A 24330-nucleotide genomic window follows, 5' to 3' on the forward strand; every position below is an offset into this window, starting at 1 on the left:
ATCTGATTATATAATCCAAATTACACACAATCAGTTACTACCCAACTCTGGTGGTTTCTAAGGTGTTTTGAGTGGTTGCTAAGGTGTTGCTAGGCTATTCTGGGAGGTCGTTGTACTGTCTGTCTTACATCTCAGGGGATCCGGTTCTCCAGCTCTTGTCTCGGAGGGTCAGGCTGCCCAGACTTTCTCTCTTACTGCGATCTTCTCTGTGAGCTTTGGGCTCCCTGCGGGTCACCACGGGTTTGTGCTCCAGCTGCGACAGATGCTCCATGCTGCTGTACACCTGTGATTCAGATGAATAGATGAATCCTTGAATGGCCTACACTACCCATAATCCTCAGTGTTGTGTAAAGAGCAGAATCTCGGTCTAACCTTGCTGAAGCGTGGCGAGCAGGAGGAGAAGCGGTGAATCTCCACTGGCTCGTCGTCATTGGTGTCATCCTCATCGTACGATTGAACGTGATGAAATCGCTCTGATCGCGCTGAAACAGACGGATGAGTTACTCACTAATGCACACCATCAGACAACAGCACGCACACACAGCATCCATCCATCCATCTGTCCATCACTCACTGTCGAAGTAGCTGGTGTCCTCCTCGGACTCCAGATGAGGGATAAACTCAGCTTTCTGTCGGAGCAAGCTGCTCCAGTCCAGATCACAGAAGAACGGATGCTCCTTCACCTCGAACGCTCCACCTGCGCACAAATACACGACTTCATTCAGCGAGTGCAGAACGTCTGACTCTACTGACCACAACAGCAATAGGATAAAAGACAGTCAATGATCAATCAAACGAACTACTAATAATAACATACTTATATTTTGCATTAGAAAATAAAGGCTAGAATAGTCAGAGTGGTTGCTAGGGTGTTGTTAGGTATGTTAGGGTGTTTTAAGTGAATACTATGGGGTTAGGTGATTCCGAGTGGTTTTAAAATTTTTACTATATTGCTGATACATGGTTTTTAAGGTGTTCTGAGTGGTTTCCACGGCGCTGTTAGTTGGTTGCTAGGGTGTTTTTTTAGCATGCTATGCACTTTGCTGGTGGTTCTGACCTTGCTATTGGTTGCTAGGTAGTTTCAAAGGTGTTTTAAGTGGTTGTTATCCTGTTGCTAGGGTGTTTAATACATGCTACGCAGTTAGGTGTTTCTGAGTGGCATTATACTTGCTACTTTGTGGTTGGTAGGTGGTTCCTAAGGTATTCTGAGTAGATATGCTGTTGCTAGGGTGTTTCTAATGCATGCTATGAGGTTAAGTGGTTCTGAGTTGTGTAAAACTTGCTACTATGTGGTTGCTAGGTGGTTTATAAGGTTATAAGTTGCTAGGGTGTTGCCAGGGCATTTTTAGTGCATGCTATGTGGTTCTTGGGGTTGTGAGTGGTTTTAAACTTGATATGGGTTGCTAGGTGGTTTTTTAAGGTGTAGTGAGTGGTTGCTAGGATGTTACTAGGGCATTTTTAGTGCATACTATATTGCTGGGGGTTCAGAGTGGTTTTAAACTTGCTAGCTGGTTTCTAAGAGGTTGCTATGCTGTTGCTAGGTTAGTTTTAATGCATGCTATGCAGTTAAGTGGTGTCAAACTTGCTACTACGTGTTTTCTAGGCATTTTATGAGGTGCTCTGACTGGTTGCTAGGGTGTTGCTATAGCGTTTTAGTGTTTACTGGTGTAGGCAGTTCTGACTTATTTTAAATGTGCTACTATGTGGTTGCCAGGTGGTTTCTTAAGGAATTCTGAGTGGTTGCTAGGGTGATGCAATGTTATGGTCTGTTGTTAAGTCTATGAGACCTTTTCACTTGTTATACTGTCAACAAATGGACTACAGTTCAAAAAGTAGGTTTAGGGGCTTGAGTTTTGAGCTATTCTTCTGCCAAAAAAATGACATTTTTTATAATCAATTTTTGATCATCAAATGATCATTGTTATAATACAGCTCTACATTTACATTTATATATAGATTCAGTCATTTGGCAGACGCTTTTATCCAAAGTGACTTACAATTGGGGAATACATATAGCGATTCATCTTGAAGAGGCAATCAGACAGAATAAGTGCTCGTAACACCAAGTCTCAGGCATTGTTCAAATAAGTACAAGCTAGCAAGGGAAGGAGAGAAAGATAAAGATAATTTTTTTATTTTTTTTAAGTTTAGGATGAAGTCATGCAGTGTCGAAAGGGATGAGTTTTCAGTTGTTGCTTGAAGGTTGACAGGGATCCAGCATTCTGAATGGGGGTGGGAAGATCATTCCACCAGCCAGGAATGGTGAACGAGAATGTTCTACTATACTCTAAGTCAACTGCTCTAACAGCTATGTATTTAGAGACAGTGGGTCACATGACTGGAGGTGTGTGACGTCACCTGTGCCCAGTCTGAGCAGCGGGTTGGTCTGCAGGAGAGATGAGATCAGGTGCTGCACGTCAGCGGGGAGAGCGTCATCATCCTCGGGCCACACAATGTCATCTACACACACACACCCACACATTTCACATTGTGTACATCTTTTTTATTTAGATTCATGAGATTGTTTCACTGTGTGAAATATATATTTTTTTATTATAGGTGTGTTTTTACCTGTGATCACCTGACCAAACAGCTCCTCCGGTGTGTCGCCGAAGAATGGCACGCAGCCCACCAGGAACTCATAGAGGATGATGCCCATGGCCCACCAGTCCACCGGCTTGCCATAACCCTGCCGCAGGATCACCTCTGGGGCGATGTACTCTGGGGTGCCGCAAACCTGAGGTCAAAGGTCAAAGAACGTTTCTATGCGGTTGCTGAAGTGTTTGGGATAGTTCTAAACGCATTGCTATGCGGTTGCTAAGGTGTTCTGAATAGTTTTCAGTGCATTGTTATGTGGTTGCTAAGGTGTTTGGAAATGTTCTTAGCACGTTGCTTTGCAGTTTCAGGTGTTAGAGGTGTTTGAAATAGTTTTCAGCATGATGGTGTTTGGAATCATTTTTAGAATGTTGCTATGCAGTTGCCAAGGTGTTGCTTACAGGCTTCATCAACACTCCATCAGGGACATTTTATCATAAACATGAATGTGCAAATTACATTTGTTATGATAAAAAAATAACAAAATTAAATAGGAACACAGTGACTTTTCAAGCATGACGATGTACAGTATAGAATATTGTAAGTATTTTCTGGTACCTGTTTATCCAGGAACTCCCTGGTGTCCTTCTCGATGTGTCCCTCGTACAGGTTTGTGGTGAGACTCATGAGACCCATTTTAGACAAACCGAAATCCGTGAGTTTAACGTGACCCATTGACGTGATCAGCAGACTGACGGAGAGAGAGAGAGAGAGACAGACAGATGGAAAGGATGTGAGACAGTCTCTACAGTAACACACACTCAAGCTGAGTGGCACTTCTGACATGCGTTTAATTATATAACACAATCTGTTCAAATTAAAGGAGTTCATTAATCTCACACAGGAAGTGCTGTATGTTATCGCCCAACAGATGGCAAATGAATCCCAGCAATCATTTAATTGACTGTGCATGGTCACTTAGTAAATGACATGCTCCCTGCTATCGTCATTACATATAATTCAGAATTATTTTAACTGTTATTACTTGTCCGGTTTGAGATCTCGGTGCACGATTCCATAGTTATGTATGTATTCGAGAGCCAGGACGGTTTCAGCGAAGTACATGCGCGCCATTTCCACGGGCAACGCTCCGATATTCTTTAGCAGTGTTGCGCAGTCGCCTCCTGAAACGAAACACACAGATGAGATCTCAGTTGTTTCTCTTAAGACATCAATACCAAAGCCTCCTGCTTCTCAGATGTTTCTCCTGAGAAAAAGACTCCAGTAATCTCACACGTGTCTCCTCAGGTGTTTCAGAAGAGATCTCAAACCGTGCTCAGATTTGCTGAACACAAACTCAATCTTTCTAATCAAATGATTTAAGCTGCTTTCCACATTCGTTTCATAGCCCTAGACTCTTACTGGAGTGACTCATCTGGGTCTGTTTTGCTTCTCAGGCACTTTATGAGAAACATCTGAGAGTTGATACCTAAACAAAACATACCTGAGACCTCAATACAGTCAATAAAGCTTTAAAAGAGCAAGTGTGTGCATGTCTCACCCTCCACGTACTCCATGACCATACACAGGTGTCTTCTGGTCTCAAAGGAGCAGAACATGCTGACCACGAATGGGTTCTCGGCGAAGGTCAGGATGTCTCGCTCCACAAACGCCTGCTGGATCTGGTTCCTCAGAATCAGGTTCTGTTTGTTGATTTTCTTCATAGCGAAGCGCTGTCGCGTCTCCAGATGACGGACCAGATACACCGCGCTGAGAAACACACAGTATCTTCTGTCAGTGTCTCAACTCCTCTGTGTGTGTTTGGTTATTTAGTAGATGATTTTGTATCCACAGTGACGGTACTTGTAATGTTACAAATAAATGCTGTTCTTTTAAAGGGGTGGTTGATTGCGATTTCACTTTTTTAACATTAGTTAGTGTGTAATGTTGCTGTTTGAGCATAAACAATATCTTCAAAGTTCAATGCAAACGGAGATATCTTTTAAAATTCTGGCAGTTAAATGCCTACAAAAATGGCTCGTAGGGACTACAACGAGTTACTTCCCGGGTTAGTGACGTCACAAACCATGATAAACCCCGCCCCCAGGAACATGCAACGAAGGGGGCGAGGCACAACACACTGGACCAGCTAACCAATCTGAGCCTATTGTGTATTTCTGAGGGAGGGGCTTCATAAAAGCAGCAAATGATCAGCGCGTTTATAGGAGAAGGGCGGTGTGGAATAAAGGTAACTTATGTGAAAAATAATGTTTTCTTTTTGTAAACGAAGCATTAAAGTCCCCCTGTATTGAAAATCAAGTATTTTATGTTGTTTATTTGTCTATGTGGTGGTTTTAATGCGCTATTAGACAAACCATGTGCCAATCCATTAATCAACACCATTGCTGAAAAACTGTAGTTTCCCAAAGGCTGACCCCGAAACACGGTTTGAAACAGCCCTCGGTTTGCTACGTCACAAAATTCAATAACCAATAACGTCAAGGAATAGATTCCTATCACTAGCATGCAAAATATACCAATACCATAAACACAATCAAGCCTAGAAAAAAACAGTCAACCACCCCTTTAAACTTTATATCCCCATTTAGATATTGAAGCAAACGTGTGTGTGTGTGTTGGTTTACCCGTAGGCTCCATTGCTGATCAGTTTGATGGTCTGGAAATCTGCCTCTCCAGGTGGCTTCATGGGTTTTATCTTTCCCTGGAAAAGAGAAAAATCCCCTCAAACTCTTGCACAAGATGTTATCATCATCTTGTAACAGACGAAAAATCACTTTCAGATTTCCTGGGGCTGTGTGTGTGTGTGTGTGTGTGTGAGTGTCCAGACCTCTGCGGAGTCGTCTGTCTCCGGTGTGACGGGCCCCTCGCTGTCGTAATGCTCTCGACTGGCCATCTCTGAAACACAGACGTGACAGTAGCTCAGTGATCTGCTGCTGTACTGGGATCAGTGCTGTGTGATTTTTGTGTGACTGTGGTCTCACCCTCCAGAGGGTCTCTGGTCAGACCCAGCTGACTGATGATGTATCGTGGGATGTCGGTCTTCATCAGGTGTCCTTCTTTAGCGTGATCTTCAGCCGCCTCCAGCAGATGATAGAACTCTTCAGGGTTAAACTCCTGGAAAATGTGTCAGTGCAACATCTATTAGTGTTGCTATGCGGTTGCTGGGATGTTTGGATTAGTTTTGGATTTGTTTTCAGCACATTGCTATGCAGTTGCTGAGGTGTTTGGTTTAGTTTTTAGAATGTTTCTGGAGTGTTTGGAACATATTTCAGTGTGTTGCTATGCGGTTGCTAGGGTGTTTGGAATAGTTCTCTGCATGTTGCTGTATGCTGTTTCACTCTGAAATAAGTCATAAATGCAGTACAAGTTCATTATTGTTTGGCTGAGGATCAGCACTAGGGTTCAGTTTCTGTGACAGTCTAAAATTAAAGTTGAATTAAACTGAACATTTGTAATTTGCTGAAGTACATGAACACGCTCTCATTTTGGGAGCATCTCTGTTTAACAGGGATAATGAACAGTTCGTGTGGTTTAATCCTGGAGCAGCACAGAAACATTTCCAAATGAGTTTTTCAGGCAGTGAATCACAGAAGGTCAATGATAACAGCAGCACGCTCACAGCTCCCAATCTAAATGCATTCGCAGGTTCAACTCGCTCTCTTCTTTTGTGTGTTTTGCAACGATTCTTGTTTAAAATACTTGTGTGAAGTAGGAGTGAAAATTGGAAAGCATCAGGCTTGTGTTGTTGGTGTCCAGAGGGGTTTGAAGCATCATGTTATCTGATGAATGGATAAAAGAACAAGCAAAAGAAAGCATTTTCTCACCAAACACTCCAAAAGTCGAGCAGGTCGAGCGATGATGAAGAGGAGTTTCTTCACCAGCTCAGTGACGAAGGTCAACTCTGAACTCTCTGACCGCTTATAAGCCTGAGAGACAGAAAGACAGAGAAACACAAGCTAAATAATATTTCATTACTTCTTCACATTAAAGTAAATGGACCGTTCTTGGTGGGTTTAATGAGATCACAGGTTTGATGATGAACTCACGTCGTCCAGAAGTTTCTCCAGGTTCTCCTGCAGCTCAAAGAAGTAGATGGACGTGATGAGACCCTCCTTAGATTTGTTCAGGCAGTCTCTGGAGAGCTCAATGATCTGGTGGTGGATAAAGCTCAGGACCCCGTCGGCCAGCGGCAGAACGCTCTCGGGACAATATGAGTGGATGAAATCACACAACCTGCCCTCCATCTGCGCCGTGGCCTGGCAAGAACAAATTTTTTATTATTTTATAATAATTTGCAGTATTTTAAAACTACTACTACTAATAGCTAATAATAATGTTATTATTATTATTTTTATAATAATGCATTTTGTAATACATAAGTAGTAGTAGTAGTATTTCTAGATTATTTATTATAAAATACTTAATGGTAATAATAATAATTAAGCATTTTAGATATTCTAGATTTTAATAATAATAATCATTATTATTTCATGTAAATAATTATTCTACAAGTTATTACTATTATTTTGTAATAAATACTATTATTATTATAGATTAATTTGTTATTAATTAATATTAAATCGATGTTAAAATACAAGTATATTTAATATTTACATTAATATATATTACAGTATGCTTTCATATTTTAAATATACACACATTTGATGTTTAATATATAATTTTGCAAAGCAAGATTATATATTTTTATTTTTTAGAAAGTGATTTTATTTTGATTTCTTATCTCTAACATCTCCGTCGATTACTCCAGTCGTCCTCAGTTAACCTGATGCTGTTCTGACCATATAAATGTGTTTATCTTACAGCAAACTGAGAGACAGACACCAGACGCCACTGAGAGCCTCTGTGTGTGTGTGTGTGTGTTAGTGTGAAAATCAATACAGATTCCCATAAGACGGCTAATGTTAGAGAAGAGCTTCACGTGACGAGGCTCATGAAGTACACTCACAGCAAAGTGTTACTGCTCAGATGCTGCTGATTTACAGTAACTTAACATTAACTAAGATTAATAAATGCTATATAAGTATTTTTCAGTACTGTTCAGCATTTTTGTGTGTTCACAAGTGGACAGGTGTGAGAAACAGGTAGACAGATGCTGTGGTGTGAGACAGGTGTGTGTGTGTTACCTTAGGGAAACGCTCCCTGTAAACATGATTCATCATGATGATCTCATTGTCGTAGCAGGAGTGAGAGCGACCTGGACTGAAAACACAACAGGGAGAGAGAGAGAGTTAATGTGTGTGTGTGTGTGTGTGTGTGTGTGTGTGTGTGTGTGTGTGTGTGTGTGTGTTTGCAGACCTCAGGCTGCGTGAGCGAGGTCTTATGTGGGGTGAACAGCGTCCCCCGTCATCGTCAGTGATGCTCTCTGTGCTGCTGAAGTGTTTGGACAGGAAATGCAGCTCGTCCATGGTGGGTTGAGATGGCAGCTGGTGCAGACGCTCCTGAGACGAGCTGGAGGACTGCAGATAAACACAGACATTAAACACATCTAGACTCTGGCAGAAGATCTGGAAGCATCGGCTCCAGTCCCTAGTGAACCGCCTACATAGACAGCATTTTAAGGGGACATAGATGCAGTCCTGACATGAAGACTGCTCTAAACAACAATCAGCACGAGAATACTTTCTTCATTAAAATTACAAGAAAAACCAACAAAGCAAAAAACACAACTATAATTTATTTGCATAATAAAGTGCACTTTATATCTCTGTAAAAGCTGATTACCTAAACACGCAAATCATAAATAGTAAATCATTTGTTTTTTAACAGTGTAAAGAAAACCTTAAGCATACCTTAATTAATCTTCACAAATTCACTAATTTTGACCATTAGAAAAAGCTTTTTTTCAGATTTGAGCTGTTGTAATTTTTTTCTAACAAAAATGAATGTTTCAGATATGATTTAAATGACGGTAAACTCAAATCATTGACCTTGTTTTTTTTTGTTTTTTAATGTTATAAAAATAAATAAATTAAATACAAAAAAAAAAGAAACCTTGAAGAAATATTTTTTTAAAGAAACTTTAAAAATAAACAAATAAAAGAAATAATGAAAAAAACCTTAAAAAGATTAAATATAACAAATAAAATAAAAAATAAAAAAGAGTAGAAGAAGCTTGAAAAGTAAATAAATGAATAAAGAAAAATAAAGAAAAAAACTTTAAAATTCAACAAACAAATAAATACAAATAATAAATAAATAAATGAAAGAATAAAACTTAAAAAAAACAATTTATATTAAAAAAACAAAACAAATGAAAAACAAATAAGACTAAATGAAACTTTAAACAACTATTTATAAATAAAAAACAAACAAAAATAAATAAACTGAAAGAATAAAATAAACTTTAAAATATAGATAAATAAATACAAATACAAAACATTTAAAGAAATCAAATTCAAATCATTGACCTTGGTTTTAAAAAAACAATATATATATGTTAATAATTTAAAATACTTGCTTTTTACTGTATATCACATAATATTAAATAATATAATAAATATTTTTATTTATTTTTAGACAATTTATTACAAAGCATTTTTATATAAATATACAAAAAAAATTTTTAATTACAAAGCACTTTAATATAATATAAAATAGCATAATAACTATTGATATTTCATTCTAGACTATTTATTTAAATATAATTTTTATATATTATAATATCTATCATGTATTATATAATAATATATTCCTTTATATGATATAATATAAAATATAACTATTTAGATATATTAAAAAAGTAAAAAAAAACTAAACTAATACAAATGACAAAAACACAAAATGACTAAATGAACTGAAATTTAAAAACAAAAATGGAAACTAAAAATAAAAACTCATATAAAACATTTATAAACTATAATAGCATATAAAAAGAGTAAACTAACACTGTCTCTGACAGTACAGCTGAACACAGACTTCATCTGCGTTCACTGCTCATAAATATGTCACAAACGCGTCATAAACAGTGTTGGGGAAAGTTTCTTTTAAAAGTAATGCATTACAATATTGCGTTACTCCCTAAAAAAGTAACTAATTACGTTACTTAGCTACTTTTTATGGAAAGTAATGCGTTACGTTACTTTTGCATTTAAATATAATAGCAGGGCTTGATTGATTTTAATACAAGAAGTTCTAATTATAGCAAATGTAAAAGCCCTTTCACACCAAAAAGTGTAATGAATAAACCTCAGGCTGAAGGAAGAGTAAATTCACGTCTGTACAGTAGAACGCAGGAGAAGACGGTTCAACACTCTTAAAAAAAGAAAAACAATGAAGCACAGTTGTTAGTTTATATAAAGTCATTTTTGCTTATTAGTATGGTTGAACTGGATCATCAAAGGTCAGCAGCAAAGACATTGGATTAGATACATTTGTGTTGTTTAATATTTAATTATTGCAGGTTTGCGTCATATTCTGAGTTTTTAATTCATTGAGTACTAAATCTGTTTGTGAGTGGGATGAATTAATGCACATTCACATTTAGCCTAGAACTACAGCAACATGTTCACACAGCGCAATAAATGGGAAAAAAGTAACTCAGATATTTTCTTGTAAATTAAAAAGTAATGCGTTACTTTACTAGTTACTTGAAAAAAGTAATATTATTACGTAACTCGGCGTTACTTGTAATGTGTTACCCCCAACACTGGTCGTAAATGACCCACAGCTGAGTCTCTGAAGTGCATCTGATGTGTGTTGGTCATCAGACGTCTCTAGATCAGATGTGACGCACATCTGTGCATGTGTTTACATGAGAAACACTCTTACCGTTGAGCTGGGAGTGTTTGTCCCATAGCCAGAAGATGGAAGAGACGCCAGCGACCATCGACGCCCATCCCTGCACAGACAACAGTACAGAAGCTGCATTAACAGCAGCTGAGGGTTTCTGTTATACTTCCAGTCTGAAGTGTGTGTGTGTGTGTGTGTTTACCGTCTTGAGGAAGCGAAGGAGAAATGTGCCGGAGTGCTGGGAGAGAAGTTTCGAGGGCTGTCCAGAGGACTACTTCCTGTGTGAGCAGGAACAACAAATGATGCTCAATTACGAACAAAACTCAATCACGCAAGAAAAGCGTAAGCAGAATGCATCAGCGGGGGGCGGGGCCTCTCACCAATGTGTCCCGGTAACGGGGAATGTGGGCGGGGCAGAGTCGGGGAGGTGGAGGTCAGAATCAAACTCTTCCGGTTACTGCGGCAACTGCACACACACAACCAGAGAAATCATCCGTTTAATAATAATAATAATAATAAAACATCTAAAGAACATCAAACGTGTGACAGTCAGAGCAAATAAAGGAACCGCTAAAGATCAGCAGCACAATACACCACTGCTGCAAAAATGAATAAAACTAATAAATACAAATAAAAATAAATAATTGCATAAACAAACAAATAAATGAAAGAAAAATAAATGCATTTAAAATAACAAAAAATACACAAAATCTTGAAAAATTAACATTAAAAAAATTTAAAATTAATGAATGAATACTAAAAGAAAGAAACCTTAAAAAATATATATATAAAACACAAATGAAAAAAGAAAAACGAGAGTAAAATAAACTAATAAATAAAAATAAAGAAAGAAACTTTAAAATTCAACAAAGAAATAAAAAAGTAAATAATACAAATAAATAAAACTCAATAATAAAATACAAATGAAAACAAATTATAATAAATTAAACTAAAACAATATTTATAAATAAACAAATGCATAAATTAACTGAAAAAAATAAAGAAACTCGCTAAATACTAATAAAAATAAATAAATAATCTATAAAAATAGATAAATAAATACAAAATAATTACAAATAAATACTTAAAAGAAAAAAAACTGTAATAATAAAATGCATCACCTCACTGAACAACAAATACAACCAACAGCCCGTCCCAAACACTAATGACACTTTTCCATCATCAGAAGTCTTGATGAGATAAGATTATGTTCAGACAAAAATCCCAACAGAGCCCAGAACAGAGAAACTGCCGTGTATGTGTGTGTGTGTGTGTGTGTGTGTGTGTGTGTGCGTGTGTGTGTGCCCTGCAGTAGAACAAGAGCGTTACAGAAAACTCTATTTCCACAGTCATCAATCTGAGTCAGCGTGAACCGGCGCTCTGAAGAAACACAGAGACACTCTGGACGAGAGAGATACAGATAAACAGAGAGAGAGAGAGAGAGCTAATGGAGGAGAGAGCAAAAGAGAGACACTTGATACTCTTTGAGTGACTGTATGGGAGCATTACACACCATTACAGTGTATGTTTGTGTGTGTGTGTGTGTGTGGGTGTGTGTGTGTGTGTGCGTGTGGGTGTCAGGCTTTATCTGTGAGCAGTGAATGTCCCCACAAGGAAAGTAAAAGCTGTGCTGAAAAAAATACGTAATAAACAGACTAAATAAAGCCTTGTAGATTTCATTTATAAATCAAAATCCCAAAAAGCAACATTTGATCTTTTTAATTTGATCACAGACGGACAAAATGATGATGACATCATGACCGAGCACAGGTTGAGTAGCTAATAGAGCACTAGTAAACACACACACACACAGATACAGGTGTAGACAGACGTTAATTAATGGTCTTTAGGGATCATCCTGAACAGAGCGACCCGAGACCCTGTCCCTCTCTTAAAGAGACAGCATCCTTATTAAAACACAGTATCTCTGTTAAAGAGACAGCGCCCCTTTAAACATTTGATTCCAGAAGCTTTACTCTCACTGTTCCTCAGTGGAGGAATGACCTTCACAAACCTCTAAATCATCTCACATCTCATCTTTTGAGGGACGTTTATTTGTTAATCTCTCAATCATCATTGTATTGCATTGCATTATAGGTTTTGATCATCAGACTGAACAGTTAAATATCATCTTATTAAAACATTTTAGTGGGAGATATAGAGTGACGACTGATATTTATATCATTTTATGTACGCCTGCTATACTCTTATAAAGACCTCATTGATTTACTGGCAATCTCATCTGACTTTTGGCCAATATCGGCACCAAATTGCATTTTTTTTTGCTCAGTTTGGGCCTCTGAATAAAACTGAGCTGTTTTTTCCCTCCATTTTCTCTCTACTGTATATAAGACTAAATGCACAAAAAAAGCCTAAAGCCTAATGCATAAAATATGATACTAATGTTCAATTAACTGTTCCATTGAAAAAAAAAAGTGTTAAAAGTGGGTAAACCTCTCTTAACAAGACAGTACCTCCTAATATCAACATTCAAGAACAACGGCTTTTGAGTCATTTTTAGTATCATCATGGATGATTTAAGAGGATTTAAAATCTACAAGCTAATAGATCAATTATTCAATAACGAGTAATTCAAAAAACAAAACTCATAAGACTCAACAAAAAGTAAATGTAGTTCATAGTTATTGGCTCCAATTCAAAAGGCAAACAATTTCATTCAATTCAATCAAACTCCATATTACATACAACATACACATGAAATATCATTTGAAATCAGATGCATTAATCACAGCATGTACTAAGGTGTTAAACTCGCTACACTAATGATGCCACTCTGTTACTGTGTCACAGGCTGCAGGTAAACAGTGACCTCAGCCACATCCTCATGTGCAGAAAAACACATTTAAAACAGATTTTAAAACCATTTCACCTTTTAGTGCGACGAAACACACCGTCCTGCATGACTGAGAGCACAAAGCAGCCGAACGCTCAGAAACACGCAGCGTGAATCACAAACATCATCAGACGGAGAGCGCTCAGACGTCTGCCTTTTCCTGCACACTGGAAAATAGAGCGCAGGGGGGAATTCTGGGTAAAATCTCGAGGGCAGCGGATGATACCAAGACGAGCATTAAAAGAGGGGAGCAGGTGCAGCACATCCGCTCACAAGATGCTACTGAGTGTGTGTGTGTGTGTGTGTGTTTTTCAAAGTGTAAGTGCAATATGCTCTTTCCCAGAGGTCACGGTGATATAACTGAGATTCACGAAAAAAAAAAAAAGTAAACGAGAGTGAAAAAAGAAAGCTTTTAGAGAAATGGACAGAGAGACGGAGAAAGATAAATAAACCTGACAAAGAAAGACAGGCTGAGTCAGAGATAATAACTACAACTAAAAGCATAAAAGCTTTTTCGTTACTTGAAATAACATAAACGTTAACTGAAATAATTACACAATAAAAACTGCAAACACAACATTTCCTATTTTTGTTCAATTTAACCTGAAGTACTAAAATAACTAAAACTAAATAAACCTTAAAAAAACTGTTTTATTACTACAAATAAAACTGAAATAAAACTAAATATGGAAAAAATGCTTATTTTATTTTAGATAGATGCAAATACAGCATTACTCAGTTTTGTTTAGTTTAATTTGAAGTATTAGAAAATAACTAAAACTAAATAAACATTTAATAAATAAACAATATATAGACATAAAAAGCTCATATAAATGACAAAAACCTCCAAATTAACATTACTGGAAGGGTAAAAACATATATACAAGTTTAATTGTAAAATATACATTATGTTAGTATATATTTACTGCTAATTATTTTATAATAATTTCAATATGATTTAGTAGGATTTTTTTCCTACTAAAACAAGACGCAGCAAGAAATGAAAGGGGTCATATGACGTTGCTAAAAAGAGCATTATTTGGTGTATTTGGTGTAATGCAATGTATTTATGTGAAAAAAACACATTATTTTCAACATACTGTACATTATTGTTGCTCCTCTAAGCCCCGCCTTTCTGAAACGCACTGATTTCTGAGAAGCGAGGCGTGCTCTGATTGGTCAGCTATCCAGTGTGTTGTGATTGGCCGAATACCTCAAGCGTGAGACAGAAATGTTATGCCCCTCACCGTTTCGTGATGTCGTGTCCTGGCTCATGGGACATAATTACTGATTATGATGACTTATACTGTCTTTTTACGCATCTGCATTTATGATCGGAGAAACAACAAGCACTACTCTACACTGCTCGAAACTCGCATTTGAATCGTCCGTGGCAAATTCTTTAAATATGAAAACATACTTACAGGCTGTGAGTCAGAAGCGCCACACTGTCCTTGCAAAGTTAGAATTGCCCCACTTTATAGAAACAGCCTTTGTGCACAGCTGGCATTGTAGGCTACTCTCGGGTTCAGGACATAGTCCTCCGTTAAAATGCGCTGCACACACTCTAATATTTGGGTTGAACTGTTCTGGAACAGTGTTGTAAATACTACTTAACCACTGATTTCTAGTTGTGTCCTCTTTTCGTTTTCACAACGAAACAGCGTCTCCAGGACATGGCGCCAGCAGCAATAATACAACAGCGAGAATAAACGTTACGCCTTCTTTCTTCGCGTAAACACTTGGGTGGTATTTCGCAAATATTTCCACATCTTGACGTAGACATGTGGGGGCGTGTTTGAATGAGCCGTTTTAGGAGGAAGAGTCTTAACTTTTATAAAGAATATCTCTTTGGTTTTGAGACTTTAGTCTTTGCAACTTCAAGGATCGTATCTATGCACGAACAGCTTATAACACTCCACAGAGACAGGAAAACTTGAAATCGCATCATATGACCTCTTTAAAGTACAAATGACAAAACTACTCTGTAGCTTGATACCTCCTATCCGAATAAAAAAATGTAAATGAAGCATTTATTTATCTATTTATTATGACTGAAAAGAGACTCACCTGCTGTTTTTACGGGGCAGAGGAAGATCCTTCTGGGCCGAAGACAGAGAGACAAAAACGCACCAAGAAAACAGAGAGAAAACAGAGATCAGACAGGATAAAATCACACTTATACAAGTCATTAAATTAGATTAGAAATATCAATGTAATCTAATTTATGAGTCACAAACACACTTCACAAGCAGAACATCTGACAAAAAGAATGATTTAAATGATAAAACAATGTGAAAAATAAATGAGAAGCTATTTAATATGGATTTGAAGTGTGTGAATGCCACTGAGTTTGTATTTGAAACAGTTTGGCTCATTACTGGAGCAGACCTGCTGGTTTGTTGGGTTTCTGTGGATGAATCACAGTGGAACAAACAAACCGAACTCAGAGAGAAGCTGCTGCTGTTCTGGCAGCGCTCCCGTCCTTCATTTCTCTCTGTGATTGAATACATAATCCGCTCTCATTCGTCTTTCTGACAGACGCTCTGTCTCTCTGAGAGACTCCGGCAGACGTTCATTCAGACGCAGACATGTTAAACACAAAACCACTCCATTTACTACATTCATGTTCTTAATGTGGCTGTGCATGTTAGTGTAAAGAACTAGATCAGCTTCATCCCATCAATCACACTCCAAGCCCCGCCCTCTAAAGACATCTCAGCCAATCCGAAGTCAGCAAAAAGTTCCCTGGCTAAAAAGAGCACAGACCACTATCAGTTTTAGCCGTTTACAGTTGAGCATAGTAATATAATATGTTAATAGGAGACATTTATGCATGTTATTCAACAAAAAGTTGTCTCTGAGCAGCTTTAGTCAGCAAATATCATTAGCATTGATTGGCAGAATATCACTAATCGATACAAGCAGCTCAGATGTCCTTGTGCTTTCAGAATTAACACCGTGCCTCGTTTTACAACATTCACACTGGAAACCAGATCCACGAGAAACACAATCTAGAGGCAAAACCTGTCAAAACATGTCAACAACAAAAAATAAGGCAATTCATTTTGCATAAAGAAATGGAAGCCTAATTTCAGGACCAGTGAGATATCGTGGTATTATTTTAAGGACAATTAAACACATTTGTCACGTGATCAAGCATATTTTACAGATTGCTACAACTAAGCAAACCAAGGTTTCATCATATAAGCTTAAAAGCATCTTGATTTCTGACATTAAGAAAGGAAACGTGTGTATCAGAGGTGTTTAACTGCATTATTACTCAGCAGCAGAAGCTGCTCACTTTGTATCAACTAACTGATCAAACGCCGCATCATCAGCTCTCGTATTGATCCTCAATAAAAGCGTGTGTTTCCATGACAACAGTGTTAGTGCGCTGCTGACTCGTCCTGTGAAGGATCAGGCTTCATCGACTGAGGTTAAACTCTCTCTGACCGACCCGTCGGGTCAATTACACTGTAACTAACCTGAGAAATCACCCACCCAAGGGCATTACAGCACACATAAACCTTCAGAGAGATGCACCAAACACTTTCTGTTTCTCCTGTAGTTCATTATACAGTGAGTATAACATGTGAAAACCATGTCAGAGCAATTCCACTTATCATAAACATGATGGTCGAACAAGATATTTCACTATTTATATTTAATAAAGATGTGCACTCTACATGCAAACGAGCAGCATGCAGGATTTTTCCTAGCATTTCCACATTTCAGGAATAAAAATAAACCAAAGAATTATTATTACTATATAGCGACAATGCTTTTTTTATATATATGCATTACTTAAGCTATGAATATATCTGTCAATATATGTCATTTAAAAATATATTTAATAAATTTTGATTGAAATTGTTATAATTTATATAAATTCTGCAACCACACCTTTGCAATACGTTAAAAATAAAACTTCAAATATAATTTATTTAAATTTAATTTAAATGTAAGAACGTGGAATTTGTGCCTTCATTGCTTTAAAAATGTAAAATAATAAATGTTTTATATATGCATAATGGTAAATATTTTTGCTAAATATATAACTCAAACCTGGGATTATTATATCTAACTAAAAGTAAAACCATATTTATTCAAATAAACAAAATTTATAAATATATATATATATATATAATAAAACTTAAAATAATATAAAAACAAACATTTTTTTAATTAAACTTATTTTATTTCAGTGAGTTGAAAATAATAAAAACTTTACTGACATAAATAAAAATGACTGAAACACAATAAAATGATTAAAACTTTAATGAAAATGAAAACAGAAAATATAAAAATAAAAAATAAAATATTAATAGACACTGATAGTATCACGATGATACTAAAACTACACTGATTTCGAGATGTTTTTAAGCATTTACTCAGCTGTAATAATTAACAAATGTAATAGCACCTTGTTATTTTCTAATGTTATTTACTGTCATTTGCTCTCTGACTCATATAAAACACAGAAGCTTTTCTTAGAGTTAATCTAAGTCATATTAAATGAAACTCAAGACATAAAAGTAGCATAAAATGTACAACTTACATTTTCAGTGCAATTTTAGCAAACTATGCAAATATTCTCTCATTAACGTTGCACAATAAATCTTTTTTAAATTGAATTCAAGATACTGAATTCAATTTACTGAGGTTTGATGTGATGAATACGTCTGTTTTATGATGATACCAATACATCTGGCAATGAAAAGCACGCATTCGCGGAGCATTATTATCTTTATTAAATGAGTTTTCCACGTAAAGATCATCTCTAGTTTCTCTGAAGAAAGACACTCGTGCTGTCTGTTTGTTTCACTGTGACTCACGTGTTTAATTTTAGACAGTAATTGAGTTTCCGTCTTTAAATGATGTAAAAGCTTCCCAGAAACCCCGTGGAGAAGAGCAGCCCGGTAAACTCATGCGGACAGATGGAGCCGATCGAGAACAAGCTCTGAGCAGAGATCAGCCGAGCAAAAGCACTTCAGCTGCGGTAATGAAGCGTTCACTCCATCCGTCAGACATATACTCAACACAGAGATGCTCTTAAACATCACAGTTAGGAGTCATGAGATATTATATCACAATATCATAACTGGGAAACACATATGGGTGAATTTGAACTCATGTGATCATTTTAAAATGTCAAAAGATGGTCAAAATCTGAAAATGAACTTCATGTCAGAAGTTCTGCTCTTTATAAACATCCTGCTCATTTTCTGCTTATTGTGTGAATTATAGAAATTATACGTCTGTAAATCACAAGATGATCATATTTATTTCAATTCAGGTTACAGAGTTTAAAATGCTGTAATGACGAAATTGTATTTAATGAAGAATATCCTTGTAAAGCAGCTCAGAAATGCTGGCAAGCAGGTTACAGTTGGCTGTAAAGTTTAATTTGTTAACATTAGTTAACTACATCAGTTATGAATATGAACTAACTATTATTAACTACTGTAGTAATTCTTATCATTAAAAGCACACTTATACCACGGTACTAAATGATTACCATATTAATTTACCATGGTTTTTCCATTGGTTAGAATGTCTTTATGTGGTCCAATCATAAAGTAGAGTATCATATGGTAAAACCATGGTATTTTTGATATGTATTTGATATATTTTGCATTTTCATATACCACGTTTCTTCAAGGTACTTCAAACAATACCATGGTACTACCTCTATATATGGCCAAAAACTACAATATTATCATTGTACATAAAAACCAGAAAACATATTACTAAAAATATTTTAGTTAATGTTAGTAATATGTTTTCTGGCTTAAAAATATATATATTTTTTACTTTTTGAAAAACCTCTTTTAACTATTTATTTCAGTAAACATATATTTTATTTCAAGCAATAAAAAAGCTTTTTTATGGATTTCGTTTTAGTTATTTAAACTGTAATAACCCTAGCTGATGAGTTTTCAATAAGCAGGTTCATTTCTACATTCGGCTGCTCGGATCGAGTTGGGCAGGTCATTCCACCAGATGGGAACAGTTAATGAAAAAGTCCTTGAAAGTGTTTTTCTGTGTCTTTGGGATGGCACAATAATTCGTTGTTCACTTGAAGAGTGAGATTTATTCATTCATTCATTTTTTAAAGTATGTCTCTTATATTCCAAACACCATATTTCATTATAAATGCATTTATTTAAAGTGTGTTTCTTACATACCAAACGCTATAGTTATGTATTTACAGTCAAAAATCTAAACTTTACTTGGATAATAAGAATTTAAAATGGGGGGAAATAACATTATGAAATGTTTTTTTTTTCTCAAATGCACATTGGACACAATTATTGGCACCCCTAGAAATTCTTATGAGTATTAGAGAAAAACATTTATTGCATTATGATATTTTCCCCCATTTTAAATTCTTATTGCCAGAAATGCTGGCAAGCAGGTTACAGTTGGCTGTAAAGTTTAATTTGTTAACATTAGTTAACTACATCAGTTATGAATATGAACTAACTATTATTAACTACTGTAGTAATTCTTATCATTAAAAGCACACTTATACCACGGTACTAAATGATTACCATATTAATTTACCATGGTTTTTCCATTGGTTAGAATGTCTTTATGTGGTCCAATCATAAAGTAGAGTATCATATGGTAAAACCATGGTATTTTTGATATGTATTTGATATATTTTGCATTTTCATATACCACGTTTCTTCAAGGTACTTCAAACAATACCATGGTACTACCTCTATATATGGCCAAAAACTACAATATTATCATTGTACATAAAAACCAGAAAACATATTACTAAAAATATTTTAGTTAATGTTAGTAATATGTTTTCTGGCTTAAAAATATATATATTTTTTACTTTTTGAAAAACCTCTTTTAACTATTTATTTCAGTAAACATATATTTTATTTCAAGCAATAAAAAAGCTTTTTTATGGATTTCGTTTTAGTTATTTAAACTGTAATAACCCTAGCTGATGAGTTTTCAATAAGCAGGTTCATTTCTACACATTATATTTCTCTTTTTAATTCGGGCTGAATAGAGTCTGATCACAGTGGATTTATAATTCCAGATGGTCCATCTGAATGATGACGGGCTGAAAAAGCAGTCTGAGCAGTAATGAAATGGCACTATCTGGGCCTCCTGCCCGCCGTTTGGTGCAAACCCATCATTTCCCACGCCAACCCCATAATCTGAGCCTCATTACCCTAAGAGCGTCCCGGTGCCAGCGTCCGCAAAACAGCCCCTGAGTTATCGCTGCGCCATCATTTTAGTGGTTTCCTCCAACTGTTTTTAATAATGGCTCTGCGCATCAGGAGAAAACGTGCATCGGACGCCTTCAGTAATTAAACGACAGACTTCCAGAAATCTGCTGGAGTCTGCTGTGTCACAGCGAAAAACGACAGTTTTGAGGGTCAACTACAGAGATGAACACCGTTGAGCTCCGGAATTGACAAATGCATGTCAAATATGATGAAAAATGCAACTTAAGTCTAATTTAGAGCCACATGCATGCACCTAAAACCCTTCTGCATCAGCTCTTAATATGTATGCAGCACCCTGCTGCATGATGGAAGTGACCTTTGACCTATGGTGTGGTGCACCATGTGGCAGCAACAGTGCAGTGGAGCGGGGAGGAGAGGGGTGTTAACTGAATAACCAACACAGTGTGTGTGTGTGTGTGTGCGTGTTTATGTGGTTTATGAGGACACATTTGTATAATGACATGGGTATGACAGAGGTATTACAATATGAAGGTGGTTTATGAGGACACTGCCTATGTCCCCGTAATTCAAAAGGCTTAAAAAAACATACTAAATGGTGTTTTTTTGAAAATCTAAAAATGCACAAAGTCTCCTGTGAGGGCTAAGTTTAGGTGTAGGGTTGGTGTAGGGCAATAGCACACACAGTTTGTTCAGTATAAAAACCATTACGCCTATGAGAGTCCCCATAAACCACAAAAACCAACATGTGTGTGTGTGTGTGTGTGTGTGTGTGTGTGTGTGTGTGTGTGTGTGTGTGTGTGTGTGTGTGTGTGTGTGATGAACGGGACAGAACCAAGGGACACAGGAAAATTCATTGAGGGCAATTATTTTCACACCAAGCGAAAAATATGTCACATGTTTGAAACACATTTAAACAAGATGCCAAGCAATTATATTTTGCATAAATTAATTCTATTTTTAGGAGCATTAGGGTTTTTTGCACTGTGACATTGTTTTCATGGCAATGTGAAATTCTGTGGCCAAATGTGTTTTTTACAGAAAGATTTGTATTTTTGGTTTGCATAGGCGAAAAATGCATGTGCATGTTGGTTATATTCATATTTTGATACAATGTATTCTTTTTCGGTTAGATTTGTTTTTCCATTTCACCCCAAATTCTCATTAATGCCAATTAATCTTTGAAAGCCGATAAGATGCCAATATATTATTTTAACTGTGAAATGTTTGCACATGATGGAACTATTTGTTGTGCTGCATTCAGATTACATTTATTTGCATTAACATACTGAGAAATTTGGGGTAAATGTGCTTAAAAGCTTAAAAATGTTTGCAAAATGAACAGAATAAATCTTAATGGTCCTAAAAACACGTTATTGAGAGGTTTCAGGATTCACTGTACTCTCAGATAACACACAGACGGTCCGTCTCTCCCTGTGATCATGTCTGAGACTTCATGAATGACTCTCCACTGATGACTCTGTGTGTGTGTGTGTGTGTGTGTGTGTGATATCATATCAGACCATTTAACTCATTGTGCAACTCTAGATACAGAAGCTCTTTCTGATGTCAACACACACACACACACACACACACACATTTGTCCTGACAAAGCTGTAGATTCTGATAAACCCCACTGAACACACACACACATGCACATATCTCACATGTCCTTATGTGATCCATTCAGAGAATAACAGTAGTAATACCATGATATTTTGGATCTATACCATAGTACTTAATGTTTACCATATTCATATACCATATTACTTCCAGGTATTTCAAAGAATATCATGGTGCTACCCCATTAATCAGAATGAGCTTTATTGGCCAAGTATGTTTACACATACAAGGAATTTGTTATAGTGACAGAAATGGCCAAAAATATATTATACCATTATAATACCATGGTACAGGTCAAGAAAACATGGAATTACTATAATCCATGTTCAAAAACACATTAATACCATGGTACTGAACAATTACCACATTCATTTACCGTAGTATTCCAAATAATAGCACTCCCCACTGGTTACTCTGTAGTAATGGGAGTATCCGATAGCAATACCATGGTATTCTTGATAGTGCTGAATGTTTACCATATTCAAAAACCATGATACTTCAAGGCACTTCAAAGTAAACCAAGGTACTACCTCAATACATTGCCAAAAACACAATATTACTATAGTACTTGTCCGGACAACATGGTTTTACTATAGTAATTGCTTACAAAAACACACTAATAGCATGGCATGGTACTGAAGGATTGCCATGCCCATTTACCATGGTATTTCACAGAATACCACTCCCCACCGGGTACACCATCCTTAAGTGGTCCAATCAGATCAGAATACCATGATGTACCATAGTAATGAATGTTTACCATGTTAAAACACCATGTTAATTCAAGGTACTCCAAAGAATACCATGGTACTACCTCAATACATCGCCAAAAACACAATATTACCATAGTACATGTCCAGAAAACATGTAATCACTACAAAAACACACTAATACCATGGTACTGAATGATTACCATGTCCATTTACCATAGTATTTAAGAGAATACCACCCCCCACCGGTTTCACTGTCCTTATGTGCTCTAATCAGATCAGAATACCATGATGTACCATAGTAATGAATGTTTACCATGTTAAAACACCATGTTAATTCAAGGTACTTCAAAGAATACTATGGTATCTCCAGTCTCCGTGGCCCGAGACCATACTATGACCCTGGTCCAGTCCAGAGCCACGGAGCTGGTGTTAGAGGGGAGCATGTCTGACCTGGAGCCGCCTGCGCCGGATTATTCCCGAGTCGTCCATGTCGAGATCAGCGGAGAAGAGCTCAGTGCGCTCGCATCTACCGGGACACCGTAATCCAGCTCATACCGGAGGCTGAAGGGGGCTTCGCGACGCTCGCGTCCCGCAGAAGAAGACAGAGCGCTGGACGTGACGTCATAAAGGACCGTGCGCGAGATCAACACGAGTGAGTCGCCGCGAGAGCGTCCGCTCCTTTCAGCATCACCCTCTCTCTCTCTCTCTCTCTCTCTCTCTCTCATTCATGTCATCCTCTCTGTCTCCGGGATGTTTAACTGTCTCCTCCTCTCAACAACACGCCGCGGCTGCGTGCGTCTTAACACCTCGTGAGCTGCGCATCTGGCGTTTTATTCATTTATTACTCATTACGCATGTTATGTTGGGATATTTGGTGCATATATATATATATATATGTGTGTGTGTGTGTGAGAATACATCCTGTGTTTGATACAAAATAGCAGCATTGTTGGCCACCGCACACTTCAGTCCCTATCTAGATACAGGCAGCTCACTGGATTTTGAGACACAACCCGATGCCCTCCAGTGACCCTGCGGTTCAGAAGACATCTGTTTTCTGTTCATATGCCTGATATCACACATCTTGAGAGTTCTGGACTTCCTGAACAAAAAAAGAAGAAAAAATCGGAAAGTATTTTTATTATTATTATTTATTTTTAAGTATGTGTCTATTACACCGTATTTAATTAATTAATTAATTTATTTATTTATTTAGTCATTTAGCAGACGCTTTTATCCAAAGCGACTTACAAATGAGGACATAAGAAGCAATCAAAACCAACAAAAGAGCAACAACGTGCAAGTGCTATTACAAGTCTTGGTTAGCCTAACGCAGTACAGATAATTATTATTATTATTGTTATTTTTTAATAAAAAGACAGATAAAATACAATTAGAATAGATAGTGCTAGAGTTAGAGGGTCAAGTAAAGATGGAACAGATGAGTTTTTAGCCGTTTCTTGAAGATGGGTAAGGATTCGGCTGCTCGGATCGAGTTGGGCAGGTCATTCCACCAGATGGGAACAGTTAATGAAAAAGTCCTTGAAAGTGTTTTTCTGTGTCTTTGGGATGGCACAATAATTCGTTGTTCACTTGAAGAGTGAGATTTATTCATTCA

At 36.8% G+C, this 24330-nt stretch overlaps 1 protein-coding gene across 2 annotated transcripts in view; it reads right to left on the reverse strand.

Moving 5' to 3' along the window:
* Positions 1-23313, reverse strand: part of mast1b (microtubule associated serine/threonine kinase 1b) — a 30529-nt gene extending 7216 nt beyond the window's left edge. For both annotated transcript variants that reach the window (XM_079394178.1, XM_079394177.1), the window contains exons 1-20: positions 23163-23313; positions 15230-15258; positions 10686-10771; positions 10508-10583; positions 10345-10414; positions 7873-8033; positions 7701-7776; positions 6603-6812; positions 6381-6482; positions 5538-5670; positions 5384-5451; positions 5181-5257; positions 4097-4305; positions 3581-3719; positions 3154-3286; positions 2572-2737; positions 2359-2460; positions 575-697; positions 373-482; positions 129-283 (exon numbers count right to left, since the gene is read on the reverse strand). In XM_079394178.1, the coding sequence (XP_079250304.1) occupies positions 129-283; positions 373-482; positions 575-697; positions 2359-2460; positions 2572-2737; positions 3154-3286; positions 3581-3719; positions 4097-4305; positions 5181-5257; positions 5384-5451; positions 5538-5670; positions 6381-6482; positions 6603-6812; positions 7701-7776; positions 7873-8033; positions 10345-10414; positions 10508-10583; positions 10686-10771; positions 15230-15258; positions 23163-23201 (2264 nt within the window). In that variant the 5' untranslated portion in view covers positions 23202-23313. The remainder of the gene's footprint in view (positions 1-128; positions 284-372; positions 483-574; positions 698-2358; positions 2461-2571; positions 2738-3153; positions 3287-3580; positions 3720-4096; positions 4306-5180; positions 5258-5383; positions 5452-5537; positions 5671-6380; positions 6483-6602; positions 6813-7700; positions 7777-7872; positions 8034-10344; positions 10415-10507; positions 10584-10685; positions 10772-15229; positions 15259-23162) is intronic.
* Between the last annotated feature and the right edge of the window lie 1017 nt (positions 23314-24330).

The sequence above is a fragment of the Barbus barbus genome, assembly GCF_936440315.1.
Source record: "Barbus barbus genome assembly, chromosome: 3".
NCBI classification, from domain to species: domain Eukaryota; kingdom Metazoa; phylum Chordata; class Actinopteri; order Cypriniformes; family Cyprinidae; genus Barbus; species Barbus barbus.